Genomic DNA, 17090 nt, shown 5'->3' with positions numbered 1-17090 from the left:
AGCTGTTTTACACAAGCAAAATGCATCCTTTTTCACAAGGAGTTCTGCTAATTATATTGTTCTGGTTAAATGACTTTTCTGCCACTTGGTGTATTGAGTTCAAGTCTACTTTGGACTCTACAGTGATGCTGCCAAGACATGAATCCAGCCAACTGAGACCCCCAGCAGTCTTGCCTGATTAAAGATTCTAAGATACAGCCCAGCTGAATTGTTCCATGATTAATTCTGCCCATTGCTGGGAGGTTTTTTTCCTGTTCTCTCCCTCTGCTTCTTTCCTGAAGACCACATTGTCTTGGTTTGAAAGGCAGGTGTCTGCTAAGGAACACACATGCAAAGCAAACCCAATAGCAGTGGAAGTAGAAGACGTATTTTTGTCCCTAGTATCTGGGAAGATTGAAAATGAACCAGGCTTGAACATCAGTACCCTTCACTTTGGCTTTGAAATGTCAGGTTCAGTTATGGAGGGCTGGAGCCGTGGTCTCCTCTGTCATTTCCCAGCTGTGCAGTGGAGCAGTGCCTGGACTTCCAGGAGTCCCACTGCTTTCACAAGTGTCAGGAGAAGTGGATCTGCCTTTGAATTCGGTTTTCTACGCTCTGTGATTGAGGACAGTAACTCATAATGAACGTGGAGTGGCACAGTCTGTCCTCCGAGATCAATCCTCTGCTGTGCAGAGCTTTCCCACTTACTCTTTTATGGTACAGGGTGTCTGTGACTCACCCGAGGGCTATTGGCACTTCCCACAGGCGACTGGGGGAGCAGTCTTCTGTGTAGGAGTGTCCTAATACAGTGATGATGAAATGTGGAAACCTGCCTAGCCTCTTACTTATCCTTCTGTCTCAATAAATAAAGTCAATTGGCTTCCCAGTAGCCTGGTGGGAAGGAGGGGGTTTTCTGACAGGCTGCTGATGAGTTTGTCATATGGTTTGTCCCGGCAGATCGAGTACTTGAGTCAGAGCCACTGCCCGGATGCCAGCTAAGGATTGCCCAGGAGCCTCAGGAGAGCTGTGCTCCAGCATCCCAGTCTGCCAGGCTTGCCTGCTCCCTGGACATGTGGCCCTGGGCCAGCCAGGTGGGCAGGGTGCAGGCAAGCACAGCTGATGCACAGTGGCCCCAGCGACACAAGTACATTGAGACCTGATCAAGACGCAAACCCACACCTGCTAGGAGAAGCAAAGGGGTTATTATTGTACTCCCTGCACACATGGGGTCTCCAACCCATTTTGGAGGCATTTGCTGTTCCTCACTGTAGGAGACAGCTGCAGCTGGGCAAGTGTGACACTGTTGGCCGCTGGCATGGCACTGAGGAACTGTAATCTGCTTTAATTGTCACATGCACACCCAGACTGATGAGACTCAATCAAAGCTCGTGATTTTCTCAGCTGACCAGCAACAACTGGCAGAGCTGAGCATGCTGAGGACGACTCAGCTTCATTGGGGGACAAGAAATTTATGTTCAGGCTGTCATTTGCGCTTGGTTGCCCATTTTCTTTTCCTGCTTCTTGTGGAGAAAATGTAGTTTTGAGGCGTAAACCTCTTTGGATGTGACTGTAGAGCGCAGCCCTGCTTCCTGCTGTGAGGCAAAGTGTCTTTTTGGTTACATCAGAGTTTTCTGAGTACATAACCCATCTCTGCCTTTGTGCTGTTACTTGTCCTTATCATCAGCAGTTCAGCTGCACCTCACCCCTATGCATTAGCTTTTAGGGTAACCCAATAGATAAAGATGCTGTAAAAGTCACAGCTGGGAGTCCCAGCTCTGCCACATGTGGGTGACAGCTACATTTGTTCCCCATATCATGGAATGAAATACCTGGTTTTGTTATATCTTTCAACTCTGTACTTGTCTGGATAGGCATTTTTCCATGTTCCTGTGTAACTTACCTATGCAGGTGCGTGGGTGTTATAGCATTCACCCTTCAGCAGTATGTATTCAAACCAGTGAAGGAGATAATAGTAGACAACAACACCCCTGTGTCTGTGTCAAATGGGTATTTCACAGATGGCAGGGCTTTCTTTTCAGAGGTGCAATGTCTGCTGCCAGGTTTCAGATAGAACTGAGTGTATGTGTACACACTGCACTCACCTGAGAGCCAGGAGGCCACACAGTGTTGCACCAGTTATTCAGCTCTTCATTCACTGCAAACTAATAAGATCTCCTCGTTTTGTGAGGCAGAGTACAAGGATAGTTGCTCTGACTGCAGCCAGATCACCCTTCCGAGAGTGTCAGTCTTCCCGTTTTTCAGGGGTTTTGCCAACAGAGCCTGCTTTTATGTTCTTGAAACACTTCCAGAGCAACCCACCTCGGCCCAGGAGCTGCTCACCACCTTTAACTGCACGTGGCTCCTCGGTCTCCCAGGCGAGGGAGTGGGAATCAGCTTTAATTACTGGCTGCACATGTAAATCCATAGTCCTCCACACTACAAAAACAGGGCTGCTGCCAAGAACTAAAGGATGGTACACTGTTTTTGTCTGAGATAAATCCTTGCAGACACTGCTTTTATCTTTTTCACCTTTAATGATTAATTCATTATTAATATTTGGTTTGATGTGTTTCACATTAAACAGCCTGGAGGTTTTTGCTCAGGCTTTGCATGCCTTTTTGATTGCTGCCAGTTGGGATTCACCAATTAGAAACCATCATTCTCATGGTTTGGTCTGCTTCTGGTGGAAGATACTCAGGGATATTCCTGAAATGGCACTGACATGGTGATATTCCTGTTCTTGAATGGGCTGCCAGATCTGCATTCCAGAATACAAGCATTCCAGAAAGTTATCTGGACCTAGTCTTCCCACTAGAGTAGCAAGTTCTGGTAATAGAAGACCCAGAGCTTGAATTTCTTTCCCTTGAATGGCTGCTGAGCAGCATTCACGTGAAAATGCTTGAGACACGTGAGCACAAGGTCAGCACCTAACTCCAGGTGTGTGATCCAGGAATCATTCATGATTATTCTCAAAGTACCTATATTAATTTGTTATGTTTGCAAGGGGTTATAAAGTTCCATTGGTGCCTGGCGAAACCCCATGAATCTGTCCTGGAAACATTCAGCTTTTGTCTGAGCTCTGTTACGATCTGACTAGGAAGTATAACATGAGGTAGGGCAGGGATCAGAAATTGCAAGGTGTATGTGGGTAGGTGTTGCCACAGCCAGTTAATGCTACAGCTGATTAACTCCTGTGGTAGTTTGAAAACAAACCAGTGGGAGGCACCAAGTCAGAATAACAATTTAATGGGGAAAATTAAAGAAAAGGGAAAAAGAAAGAGTAAAAGAAAACACTGTCAAACTGACAGAGTCAAGATACAACCTGACACCCTGTTAGGCAGGGTGGTGGTAGCAGTCTGGTAGAATGGTGGCTGCAGTCCTCTGAAGCAGTGATCCTGTAGAAAAAAGGGTCTGCTCCTCCTCAGAAAGTCCAGTGGTGGCCGTGTAGCTCCTGTCCTCTGGAAATCCAGTGGAAAGGTTGTCTCTGGTGTTCAGAGTCCCAGCTTATATCCACGATGGGATGCTTGGTTCCTCCCTCTGGGTGGAGCATCTCACAATGGGGTAATGAGTCATGAGGCCAAGTGTTGATTAGGCTCATTAACAGAAGATAGTCCGGAGGGAGCTACCTCTGAGTCAGGCAGCAGGACAATGATGGGCCATTAACAGCAAGATAGTCTGGGGGGAGGAGGCAAGGAAACACTGCCCCACCTGATTTCAACAGCTCATGAGGATGGTAATAGAATATGCTGCAACCCAGGACACTCCACAGCTCAGGTTTCCAGCTGTAGAATGTCTCCAGCTTGACTGTATTACTCTGAAATCTCATGAGAACATTTTATGCACATGGTACATAAGGCTGGGATTTGCTGTAGAAGACATGCAGTGCTAGGGAGGAAAGGCCATTGAAATGGATGGAGATATTTCTGGCTCTTCACTCCTGAGTAACAGGAGGTTATAGAGGTGATGGGTAGGATCTGGAAAATGAAATGGAGAGGGGTCAAGTTGTATAATCATGAGACAAAGTGTCCTGAGACCTCCCTGTCCTTTCTCCTCCACATGGGTCCCAGAGGAGGCAGCTGCACTGACAGCAGAATCACTCAGCATCCTGCTAAGATGCTGGATCAGGACAAATCCCATCCTGGCCCATTGCTTTGCATACAGAAAATTACATGCCTAATTGAAGTGTTAAGTCGTGAAAAAACTAAACTGGAAACCACGTTAATTTTAAAATCATCACCATGTTCTAAGGCTAATAGAAGTAGGTCTTTGGTGGGCATCCCTCTCCTGAATTTTGACTGTTCCTACTTCCTTCAGACACCTGCTCTGAGCCACTTGCTGCTTGCTACCAAGACTGGTGCTTTTTGTCACAGTCTAGTCTTCAGTCACAGCTGAGGGAAGGTTATGAAGTGACTCATCCCTCCATGTTTACCTTTGTGTACCATCTTCTAGGGCATTCAGGGTCTTTCTCTTCTAGCTGGTTTTCCAAAGCAGACCAAATTAATCTGACAGAAGCACAGCGATCTTAAAAATATTAGTGAAGAAATTAATTTACTTCCTGTGTTGTGAGCAGTGTGTGTTTTGAAGCCCCCATGTGACCACAAAGTTCAACTCCTTGTCCTTCCAGCCACAGAGATTTAACTAATTTGGCCAGGTAGTCAGCATATGGGCACTGAACTATCTGGCTTTGAGATGGAATTAGCTCTCCCTTGCCCAGTTGTTAGAGCAAGTGTGGGTGGGAACAAAAGGTATCATGGTGGTAGGAGATCAGAGGAGGTCAAGAAACACCGTCTGGCATGGGGACATAGCACCATTTCTATGTTTCAGCTCATAAAAATGAGCTCTCTTTTATTTTTAACGCAAGGGAATATTCAGTACTGAATCCAGCAAACCTCCTCCAGCTCTTTGGTATAGGCAAATTAAGGATATAACTTCAAAAAATGCCAGCAATCTTAAGTGTAGTAGGAGAGAAAAACCAGATATTTTGGCTTTTCAGACTCTGTAGAGCCACCTTTGCTGAGCAGCTGAGATCTGCCTGGTTTTGTTCACATCTCTGCTCTGTGTCTGAGCCGAGGCTTCTCTAAGTTTTACATTATTTGCATGTGTGTTTGTGAGTTAGAGGGAGACTGCTGCCCTGAGATGGTGGGGACCAACGCCCTTTCCAACGCTGTCACCACTGCTGGACCACGTTCTTGTTGGCTGCGGGGGGAGGACGTTGTGGGCGATATGGAACAGTAGAAATTAATGTCAGGGTCATTAAACCTTCCACCTTTCTTCTAAAGCTGTCTCCATGGTGCCCATTTCAGGGGAAGGTGGTTGACTTGGTGGCATCAATCTGGCAGCCTCTTACAATTTAGACCCTTGAAAATCAACTGGACACGTACGATGTGAGGCACCACACTCTCCTCCCTCCCTTTCATATCCCAAACATCAGCAATAGTGTGGCCAGCAGGACCAGGGCAGTGGCTGTCCCTCTGTATTCAGCACTGGTGAGGCTGCACCTCCAATCCTGGGGTCAGTTTTGGGCCCCTTGTCACAAGAATGGCACTGAGGTGAGGCAGTGCAAGGCCCATGCACAGAATCAATATTGGAAGGTTTTTTGGGAGCAGGAATGGTGGGAAGAGCTATGCTTCAGCCAGCCAGCCATTTCCAGGAGAGCCACCAGTTTCCTTCCTCATACCAACCCCTGCCATCTCACTCAGCCTCGTTCCCCTCTTAGCAGATTTGCCATGGTTTCTCCTTGAGATCAGGCTGGCTTGTTCCCATGCATCCTCACATCATTCTGAGCCATCATGAAGATTTTTTGGTAGTTTTCTTTCACGTGGAAAGCAATCTGATCTGATCACTCTCTGTGAACGTGTGTGAGACTATCCTACTATCTGTTGAAATTATTGACTCATTTCAAACAAATAAGACAGCTGAGCAGAGATAAGTTTTCAGTGTCCTCCAGAGCAGAAACTGTGATTTAAACACTTCCCTTGGCCAACTGGTGAATTCATCAACCCTCATGCTGCTGGCAAAACTCTCTCCAGGGTACGTGTGGGAATAATGAAACACTGATTCTCAAAGACATTTGGTTACTCAAAGTCACGAAACCTTACAGGTTCAGGCTTTGCTAGTTCTGGCTTTCACAAAATTATTTGTGCTTTCTTGTGGCATTTAGTCTGTGACATGTGCTGCTCATGGAGGTGCAGCATTACGTGTCAGGTCTTGCAAATGTAACACTGACTTGGATAGAGTTGTTGTGGGGGGAACCTGCCCTACTTTAGCAGCTCTCATGTTTGCCCAAGGTTTTTGTGTAGTACTCTTCTAACTGATCCTGCTTTTCAGTATTAAATATGATTGATGTTAATGTAAGTGATTCAGTTGTGGATTGTAGCTGGGGTGTTTCACATGCTCTCCTGGCAGATCAGCAGCCAAAGCAACAGCAAAATCTGGGTTCTCTGCTTTTATCAGTGCAGAGTGCAGCCCCTCTAATTAATGATCCAGGGCAGCATGCAGCAGGTTTAATGCCAGCTCTTTGGCCTCGGGTATGGTCAGGAGCCAGCAGAGATGTACAGAAAGCTCAGTCATTAAAGGATTTAGTTTCCCTTATTGTACATCAGCTTCCAAATTTTAATCCCTTGCTTCTTAAAAGCAATCTCCAGCCAAAGCCCATGGAATATATTGATTTTCAGATTTTTTTTGGCAAACATTGAAGTGAGTATTGTCCATTAGAGCTAGATCTGGACCTATGGGGCCTTGTGCACTTCTCATGGCAGTGAGTAGGATGTGATGTCTCTGTGCCAGCCAGGAGCAAGGGAGGATTTTAGCATCACTGGGGTGCCATGCCATGTACTCATCACCACTCCAGCGCTGCAGCACAGCCCATTTGGCATGATGGGAACTGCCATGCAGGGCCAAATACCACTCCTGGTCAAGTCAGATCTTGTTTCAGGGATGTCTTTCAGCCCCTTTGGAGCTGGATGTTTTTGTGTTTCAGCAGTAGCAGTCAGGGGAAAATGACAATTTCCCTATCAATGCAATGACTCCACAGCAAGCAAAGGGGGCCAGTCTGCGCTTGGGGCTCTGCTGCAGATCAAACACTCTTTCGTTAGCCCTTGTTTGCACAGCTGCCATGCCCAGAAAACTCACTTGAGGTCCTTGGTTGCCCAGTTCAGTTTGCTCCTTTAAATCTTGTCTGGCCATGTGTTAAAATATTGCTCAAGTGCAACATTGCCTTCATTCTTTTGTGTTGTTGATACTTTGTAAGAGCACATGGCAGAGTCATAGACTGAAAGTGTGGAGGGGAAGCTTGATAATTTTACATGGTTGCATCGAGCCCCGAGGTTTCTGTCTGCCTGAGGCACTGCATCCAACCCAGGGCTGCTCTGAACAGGGGGAATCCATCCTTCCTTTTCATAGTTTCTTTCTTATACTAAACTTTTCATAGTTTCTTACCAGGGTTAATCCATCTTTATGTTTTCTTTGTACACTTCAGTTTCCCTGAGTCTCACTCCTAGATTTATTTTCCTCTTCTTTTTCCCACGGATTGCAGCATCTCATGAGCCTTGTAGGGTGAAAAGTCCTGAGTCTAAAAAAGAATTAGCCTCTCTTTATTTGTAATTTTATTTCTAGACATCTTCATTCTGTCTAATGGCCTCAGAATATTTCTGAAATTGAACAAAGCAGTGGTGGCTGGAGGTGGCACCTGCCCTTTGTGCCACAGATGGAGGAATTTTGGGGACACATCGGAATGTAGGACATGCAAGCAGCATATGGAGTTTGCCAGGACGGAGCGGGAGCATCAGGAAAAATAGCAAATGTGATGAAAGGGAGGTTGAAAAGGTGGTAAGGGCAATTTTCCTTAGTTCATATCAATTTGCGTAATCATATCTAATTTGCTTTAAGCAAGTCTATGCTTTGATGTTCACTTTCAGGGCTTTTTTTCTTTCTTTGGAAACAAGTAATGAGAAATGATGTCATCCCAGTTCATGTCCATGTCCCGTCTGATACAGCCATATTATTGCACCATCACGTACCCCAGAAGCATCAATGAGTTGCTTTGTGCAGAGTTAATCTGGCAGATTTATCTATTGCAGTGTGGGAGCCACATATTAGGAAGGGAGGAGTCTGGAGAGGGAGGACAGAAGGAAGAGAAGGGCTGCAGAGAAGTGGGGTTAAGATTCTGTCACTGGGATGGGAAGGAGAAGGAATTGAAGCAATATGGCCCACTGATTAAGATATTACTCTGGGATTGAGGAATCTTGGCCCTCTCTGCTCCATTCTCTCTTGTGATTACAGAAAAACTTCAGAGTTTTTCTGCACAATGCTTCCCCTTCTGTAAAGTGAGAGCAGCACCTTTTAAAATAATAGATCCTGTCAGGTCTTGAGGAGATCATACAGTCCAGTATTTCTGCAGGGCTGCGTGCAGGCATTTGGAGGCTTAGCAGAATGAATCCTCTGAACCTTTAAGACTCACTTGGTGCTCCTAGAGGGGGATAAAAGTGGAGTTAATTAGCCCATCCCCAAATCCTTCCTGATCCGCGACCAGCAAGTAGCTGCCACTTCACAGTGCTTTTCTTGGCTCTTGATGTACCCAGGCTTCTCTGCAAACCAGAAGTGAGTGTCTGCCTGTTACTCACATCTGGCACTGTTGATCTGCTAGCAGAGTAGTGGGACAGATTTACCCGATCCCCATTGGACTTTGTGGTGCCAACAAAACCTTGTGATGATGCCACACCCGTTTGCCCAAACCCCAGTGTATTATTGAAATGAACATTGTTCATCCTTGAAGGATTAATTATTGTGTATCAAGGCTGTAAGGGATTGCTTGCTTATGCTTTAAAGGGAAGAAAGCAGCACATGAATTTCTGTGTGAATTTCTGGAGTGAGTGGCAGAGGAGCTGCTGCTGGTGGCAGTGACCTCTGCTGGGAAGTCCACAGCTGGTCTGGTCCAGCTCCAGCAACACAACCCCCAAAATTCTCTAAACTGTGGCCTTCACCCCAAGTAATCTCCATGTTGCTGATTTTTTAATTTTGAATTCCATTTTCCTTTTAATAGCTTGTCATTTGAGAGTTCCTCTGAGTAGAGAAATGCTGTTCAGGACAAGCTGCTTAATTTGCAGGTGTGCGATGTGCACTTTGCCAGGGATATTAAACACTGCACAACACCACGATTGAGGCCTTTCTGGTCTTGAGGAGGCTGAGAGAAAGGGGAGAAAAATGCCTCCTCCCCTTCTCATCCTGCCCCCGGAGTGCAGCAGCCACCAGCAGCTGGGGTGACTGGTAGGCACAGACATCACCTCCCAAAGGGACATCATGCTCCAAATGCCATCATCCCTATGAGACACTACTCTTCGTGTCCTTTGGGGGTGATTCAGCTTCCTCAGCTGTCTTCTCCCAGATTACACTTCGTATTTGCTGTCTTCCCACATGCTTACGTCCTGCATCTGATTTCAGAGAGGGGCAGATGCATCTGATTGCAGAGGACCCCGCGGGGGTGGGACTAAACCTTTTCTCCCCCCTTCTCTGCAGCACTGAGCAGGTTTATCCGCCCTCCCTCCGAGAGCACAGGGCGCGGTTCCCATTTGGTTTGCAAATGAGGGAGGGGAGAGGGTCTTGCGGCAGCCCCAGCGCTCAGCGTTGCATCCCCGATGAGCTCTTTCCTGGCCTCTGCCCCCCGGCTGTTCGCCGTGGGTGACCATGTGTGTGATGGTGAGGGGTTGCTGCAGCTGTCCCAGACGGGGTTGGTTAGGCTGCTCTGGGGAACCTCTGAGGTTCTCAAAAACAGAAATGCAAAGCATTAGTGAAAACCGTATCGCAGACTAAACTGGGGGCTTTAAACATTATGGCAGATTGTTTGTGTTAAACTGCCATCATCCTGATGGTAGGAGGAACACAAAGGGTCATGTGAATATGCATTGGTGCATAAAGAAAAATGGAAAAATAGATATAATAATTTTCATTTAAAATTACTAATTGCTTGAAGTATCATTTCTTACATACCTTCAACTAAGCTAAACAGAGCAAACCTGCCCTTGCCCTATCTAACCCTTAAGGGACTGGGCACTAGACCTGCACAACAAAAATGCTTCCAAGCACTTGCTGTGTAAAGCCAAGTGGGTGATGTATTGGTTTCCTGTTGCAAGTACTAAGAATTTAATTTGGGATGCAGCCTACCTGGAAATTCTGCTGAAGTATCATGGGATTTTCCAGCCATTTGGATAGAATGAAGAGCCAAGTCATGTATTTGTTGCTCTAACATCTCACAGTGCATTATATTTGAGTTTGCGTATTGTTGATCTTAAATTTCCTGTGTGTGAAAGTCCTTGCATGAACACAGCTTTTGATGACTGATTAGGGGCATAAATTCAGGTCAGTCATAACCTTTCCAGTGAATTCAGAGGAAATTGAATTAGTCTGCATGCTTACAGGAAAGATCCTGCTGGGCACAAGGGACTTTCTGCTCTCCACATCACCACACAGGTGTTAGGATGCTTGTGACCATAAAGGATAAGGTCCTGACACATGATTAAGCATCTTAATTAACCTACTTGAACCTAGAAACATGCAGAGAGTTTTGCATTTGCTGATAGTGCATGTTTACTTTCCTTCTGAACATACCCATCTGTTGCTTAATGTGTGGCCTCTTAGAATTTTCCATCTTTCTCTTGCTCTTAAAATACTGTCTGCAATTGCTGTAATTAATATTCTGCCCTGGGGTTGTACTGGGGTAGTCTCTTCAGGGTTTGCACAAGTTAAATATATCCTTTGCAAATTTATTTGTAAACATTTAAGGAACAAACCCATAGAGGCATTGCTGAAGTAGCTAATTAGATGTGTGCTTGTAGAGATGATTTTTCTCTTTAAAGCTAGCATTTTGGCAAGGGCTTGGTGGGAATGGTGAGGATGCAGAAAAGCCATGAAGGCTCTTGGAGCTGTTGCACACAGTGCTTAATAATGCTGCAGGGAAATTTTGGGCATCGAGACCAGGCTTAAAATCAGAGCAGCACGAATTTGGTGGGGAGTGTGAGGCTGGCATATGGCTGCTGATTCCCTGTGCCAACTTCTCCATGGGCTCAGATCCCTTCTTGCTCCCGACCAGCCTGCACCCTGCCTCTGTGACTCCCTTGCACCCTGCAGCAAAGGTGTCCTGAGAATTCCCTGTCACACCTTTTCACTCTGAGGAAAGTGTCCCTTGCACCCTGCATTCTCAGCTGTCCTGAGAATTCAGCCTCCAACCAACCATCTTCGTTCATCTGACACAGGAACTGTAAACCTCTGATGCCTCAGATACTTAACCCTTATACATTTTGGCTTCAGAAACGATTGAAAGAAATTTCTCTGAATAATGACTGTGTTCTGGGCTGTGAAGCACTTTGGACGGTTTACTTTTGTTGAAAGGGCCCAAAAGATTATCTAGTTCCAATCCCCCTGCCTTGGGCAGGGAGACCTTCCATTAGATCAGGTTGCTCAGAGCCCCATCCAATCCAGCCTTGAACACTTCCAGGGATGAGACATCTGAAACTTCCCTGAACAGCTTCTGCCAGTGCCTCACCACACTCTGAGTAAAGAATTTTTTCCAAATATCTAATCCAAACCTACGCTCTTTCAGTTAAAAGCCATTATCCCTGCAGTTCTATCACTGCATGTCCTTGCAAAAAGTTTATGATGTTGAATAAAACACTGACAAGTAGTATGTAGTTAAAAATAGCTTTATGTTTTGCAGTCATGTGAAAAAAAAATTAAATCACTATTTCATCTTATCTTACCTTGTGCTTTTTCAGGATCAAGCATGAAAATATAGTTGCCCTGGAAGACATCTATGAGAGCCCGAACCATTTATATCTGGTCATGCAGTTGTAAGTACTGAACCTAATGAAGTTTTTGTGTTAAAATTGCCAACTCTTCTTGTTCTGAATTTGTCCTTTAACCTGAAAGATGGGATATGTGAGAGATATTTGTCTTGTGTGCTACAGACTGCAAAATCCCTGGAGAATGGTCAAAACCAAATCTCCAGTTATGATGTGCTGGGTTGTTGTGAAATTGGGAATTAAATTGTTTTGTGACTAGTCTCACCCAAATCAAACCAGAGTGGTTTTGTGAGATCACTTCAAAAAAAGAGCAGAACAGACAGACAGGGCAGTGGAAGTAAATTACAGCTGAGAAAAGCCAGATGTGCCATAGGGAAGCCTGGAGCATCTGATAGAGGCAGCTCTGGGGTTAAATACCTCAGCCCTGGGGAAAAATGCTGGTCCCTTGTCTGTTGGTAAGGTCTAGCCATGGTGATGTCCTCAGAAGTTGTTGTGCTGGCATTGTGGGGAGAATAGTGTCCTGTAAATTTTCAGTGTGTTTTTGTAGCCCTACATTTCAATCCCAAGTGCTGCAAAAGGACTTGCACAGGATAATGTTGTAAAAATTCCAACAAACCAGCTGGATTGTGGGAAGTACCAATTTTGTGATAAGTTGATTTACAAATCCTTGGTTTTGTTTAATCTCTTTAAAAAAATAGATGGATATTATTCCTACTTATTATTAGCTTGTTTAATGTAGCGTAACCATCACTTTTATAAAATCCTTGCATCCAGATATTTGGGTTATCTGAAGTGTAGTTCTGTAATCAGAGGTGACACTGTGTGTATCTTGGTATAAATTTCTACTTGATCACTATTCAACACTTACTAGGGAATTATCCTTCCTGTTATAGCTGTACTAGTAAACCCAGCCAATTAATTTTCCAAAGGCCAAACATCTAGCTGCTCCAGAGGGCCACAGGTTCACTGATGCCCTCTGGGGTGAGATGCCCAGCTGAAGCCAGAGGCAGGAGCTCATCAGCAGCGTTTGAGGTGGCAGCTCCAAGCAGTGCCCAGCTCCAACAAAGAGCTGTGCCTTGTGTTACAAGATAGATAAGAGCATTAAACTGAATGCAGGGAATAATCTTGCTGCACTTTTTTGGGAAAGGGCTGGGTTATCCCAAGGTGGAGAGGACAAGGCCAGGTACTCACCCTCATCTCTGTGGATGTTACATGAAGGATGATGCAACCTCTGCACTGCTTCTGAATTTTCATCAATAGTTGGGCTTGGGATCAATTGATATCAAGAGTTGGGTGGCAACAGTGCAAGGTCCAGGAGGCTCAAAATCCATTCTGCATGCCTCCTTTCATGGATTCCTGTTTGAAAGAAGGCATGTACAGATAATCTCTTGTTGCCAAGGTAACACTAACTTGTTGATACAATAGCTATGAACCATTGCACAGCATGAAGTATCTTATCTATTTGTTTACATTTCTGCCTTGATTATTATTAGATTCCTTGTGGGTTTTTCAGCTTCTCATCCTTGTGTATGTCTCCTAAACAATTTCTCCTAATTTTGTCTACATTTAAAACTTGGGTTCTGTGAAGCAGAAGGGGTTCTGATCAAGCAGCTTTGAGAAAGCCACATTTCAATTGCAGAAAAGAGGGGGTAAAATCAGGGCCACTCAAAGATCAGTATCATGAACACAAAAGATCTCAAATCCATATGCCCTTCTCCCTGGGTCATTGCTTGCTAAGTGGTATCTAGCTAATACTTTCCAAGGATTATTTTGTGGTGTGGACAGCATTTTCATTACCAGCCTTCCAAGCACTCCGTTATGTTGTGGAAAATTCACATTACAGCCCCTGAGCATCTTGCACCACCTCTGTGGGAGAAGGCTTTTGAAGGCAGACCAAGCCTGCCTGTTTATGTTTGTCCTTGAGTACATCTACTTTTACATGAAAGCCATGCTTGTTAGCAGGCCAACTTGAAGGATAAATATCACACCTCATTTATTCTGTCAAAGATATGGGCAAGTAAAGGTCTCAGTGTTTGTGCTGGACTTGAAAAGAAGGGAGGTTAAGAGGCAGCTGTCCATGTCTACTTGACACTTAATTTGTTCCTGCCAGTCCCCCTTGGGAGCTCTTCCCAGGGTTACGTAGCTGTTGGTGAATCTGCCCTGTATGTTTCCTGGCTTGTTCATGGGGAAATAAGATCTCTGACTTCGGTTTCACCACCTTGTTCTCACATATATTGTACACAAGCCATCACAGAGCTGTTCAAACTGACCTAATCCTCTTAGTCCTTCTTAGACCAGAAGTCCAGTTTGGAGATTCCTGGATTCGACAACTTGGAATGTCATGTGCTGTCTCAAGGGGTTATACTGTTCCTTAGAAAGGGCTGGGCTGGACTATTTCTTCTTTCTTTATTTTCCCAAAATGCAAGATATTCCAACCCAGTGCCTCTAAGTTTGGCAAGGTTGTGGACAACTCCTTGCTGTCTTTCACTCCCAACAGTATTGCTCAGCTGTGGTATGAGGTGGTTACTGGTGCAGCTGCAAAGCAGAACACAAATGTAGGATAGTCACTGCCTCTCCTGTGATGACTCTGCCAACATTTTGCAGGCACTATAGAAAAATACTGCAGAGCATTTGTTGTATTTCCGTGAGGATGATGTGCTTTCCAACCAAGAAAACATCTGCTCCTTCCCAAACTTAGATTTCCTATAGTACTGTTAAGACCTACACAGGCAACAAAGACAAAAAACTAAAATGAAACTCTTAAAGTTCCATTCCTTCTGGATGCTGGGTGAGACTTCCCCAGAGGATATTATAGAAGACAGGGGGGAATAAATTGCTTTCAGAAATAGTTTTATTGAACTATTTTGGTATAGTAGTGAGCTCTGTTAATGAGCAGTTATAGGATTTTTGGTTGCTGTTGGTGCCATTTGGTAAGAATTACCCTACTGTATCTTCTCAGTGATCTGCCTTATTTTACCTGTCAGTATAGGGAAAGATCTTGATAATCTGTTGTGGTTGGTAATGTCAGATACTTATGTTTCATTAGCATAATCAGCCTCTTTGGGTATTGAGGATTCATTTTCTGCATGCTAGAAAATCATCCGTAAAAATGGATTTACAGAAGCATGTGGAATCTTAGAATCATCTAGGTTGGAAAAGTCCACAAAGATCATCGAGTCCAACCATTAACCTGTCACTGCCAATCCCACCACTAAGCCATGTCCCCAAGTGCCACATCTACACATCTTAAGTTCCTCCAGAGATGGTGACTCCACCACTTTCCTGTGTAGCCTGTTCCTGTGCTTGACAACCCTTTCAGTGAAGAAATTTTTCCTAATAATCCAATCTAAATGTCTTTTCTGCCTGAGTTTTGCAGGTCCATTTGCAAATACCATTTCTGGCTATGCTGCCTGGGCAGATCAGAGCAGATGCCCAAGGCTGGGCTCTGACTTCATCTCTATTGTTCACCTGCATTGAAGCATGAAACAGCAGAGTTTGGTTTCCCTGAGAATTTTGCGTAACCTACACTAGTCAAAGCCACAGGACCTGGGGCTATTGCTTCTCCAAAAGATATGGGACCATGTTAAAAATCGATTAAGACAGTAATTTCCTTGTTCTCCTTCATCCATCCATCCATCCATCCATCCATCCATCCATCCATCCATCCATCCATCTTTGCTTGAAATATGTAGGAACTTAACATTTTTACTATCTCTACTCTTCTGTCAAAGTTGGTTGAAGTTCACCCAGTGGGTCAGAAATTACTAAGGGCTAGCAAGTTGGGGTGGAGAGTTATTGTGTCACTGCCTTTGGAAAACAAGCTGAAAATGGGTCTAAAACGCACCTCCAAAATATATGGAGCAGCCTGGGGAAGTGTGTAGCTAGATAAGTAATGGTCAAAGCTGAAGACCCACCTCTGAGTTTCATTGTAATTTTTTGCAGAGTCAGGAATATTGACAACTCCAGAGGAATTCCTATTAATACTAGGATTTAGTTAAAGAAAGTGAAAACCCTAGTGCCTGTCTGGTATAGTGCTCCACCTCTCTGGGGCATCTGTGATCTGATCTCCTTGGCAAGGCTGCTTTACGTAGATCCTGTCAGCTGCTGTTTCTGGTTCTCCAAAGAAACCAGAGTATTTTCCCTGTGTGATGTCTTTTGAAGCTTTGGCATCTCTGCTGAGAACAAGTTTTTAGGGTGAATACCCTGTTTGACCCAACCCTGAAGTACTTCTCCTTACCTTTGCAAAAAAACCCTGCCCAAGCTGAGCCTAAACCCCCAACCTTGAAGTTTTTCCAGCTTGGTCTCTTAACTCTGCTGAATTATTCAGATGATTTCCATCACAGAAGAGCTGAGATGACGGAGGCTCCTTCCTGCCGGGTGCAAGTCACGCACTGAGGAACGCCCTGCCCACAAGTTTGCAGGCTCAGAGTCCCAGTGTCCCATTCCTGCTGTTTATCAGCTCTGCCCTGCCACACACAAGCGCCTTCCAACCCTGCCAATGCCTTGGAGGCAGCTCAAACAGGCAGGTACCCACCGGTGGTAAAATCTGCACAAGTTTTTGTTATTACCGGAACTACTCTCCTTGTGATTTTGCCTTTCAACAGTATGATTTCCTAGCAAGTAAGCAGAGTGCTAAGCTGTGATTAAGTGCTGAATTCACTTTGTTTTTTGAAAGCCCAGTGTCTGAGTGCACTCTGAGAGCAGCCGAGCATGAGCTGTGTATGTAAGTGACATTTCAGTGAAAACACTCAGCCTCCAAGAAAAACAACAGACAATGGAAGGAAGCGCTGTGTTTGCCAGGTTCCTTACGGAGTCTAGCAAGGACTCGGTGTGTTACAAAACAGCGATCTGCACGCCAAGCCGCTATCACATCAGGATGCTAATTAAAGCAAAACACAGATCTGCCACACCACATTCCTTAGGTGAGGCTTGTTCCCCTACTTGGGGGGTTTTGTGTAAGCTTTATGCAGAAGACAGAAGGAAATCTCTCTGCAATCACGATGGAATTTATATCATAGACCCAAAGAATGGTTTTGGTTTGAAGGGACCTTAAAGATCATGTAGTTCCAACCCCCCGCTCTGGGCAGGGACACCTTCCACTAGACCAGGTTGCTCAAAGCCCCATCCAGCCTGGCCTTAAACACTTACAGGGATGAGATATCCACAACTTCTCTGGTTAGCCTGTTCCAGGGCCTTACCAATGGATGATAAAAGCTTACTAGGTTTTTCAGGAGCAGAAAACACCTGTGTCCAAACATCTGAGAGGCCCCATCAGCAGCACTTTTCTCTAAGGATAGTGAGTTTGTTATTAGTAGTAGT

The 17090-nt window shown here is 45.0% G+C and overlaps 1 protein-coding gene across 3 annotated transcripts in view; it reads left to right on the top strand.

Moving 5' to 3' along the window:
- The window catches only part of CAMK1D (calcium/calmodulin dependent protein kinase ID), a 211064-nt gene that overhangs the window by 116157 nt on the left and 77817 nt on the right, over window positions 1-17090 (top strand). For all 3 annotated transcript variants that reach the window (XM_048300579.1, XM_048300578.1, XM_048300577.1), the window contains exon 3: window positions 11745-11819. In XM_048300579.1, coding sequence (XP_048156536.1) covers window positions 11745-11819 — 75 coding nt within the window. The remainder of the gene's footprint in view (window positions 1-11744; window positions 11820-17090) is intronic.

The sequence above is a fragment of the Corvus hawaiiensis genome, chromosome 4 (genome assembly GCF_020740725.1).
Source record: "Corvus hawaiiensis isolate bCorHaw1 chromosome 4, bCorHaw1.pri.cur, whole genome shotgun sequence".
Classification (NCBI taxonomy): Eukaryota; Metazoa; Chordata; class Aves; order Passeriformes; family Corvidae; genus Corvus; species Corvus hawaiiensis.
The sequence above is the reverse complement of the archived record's forward strand: the minus strand, read 5'-3'. Positions and strand labels throughout refer to the sequence as shown.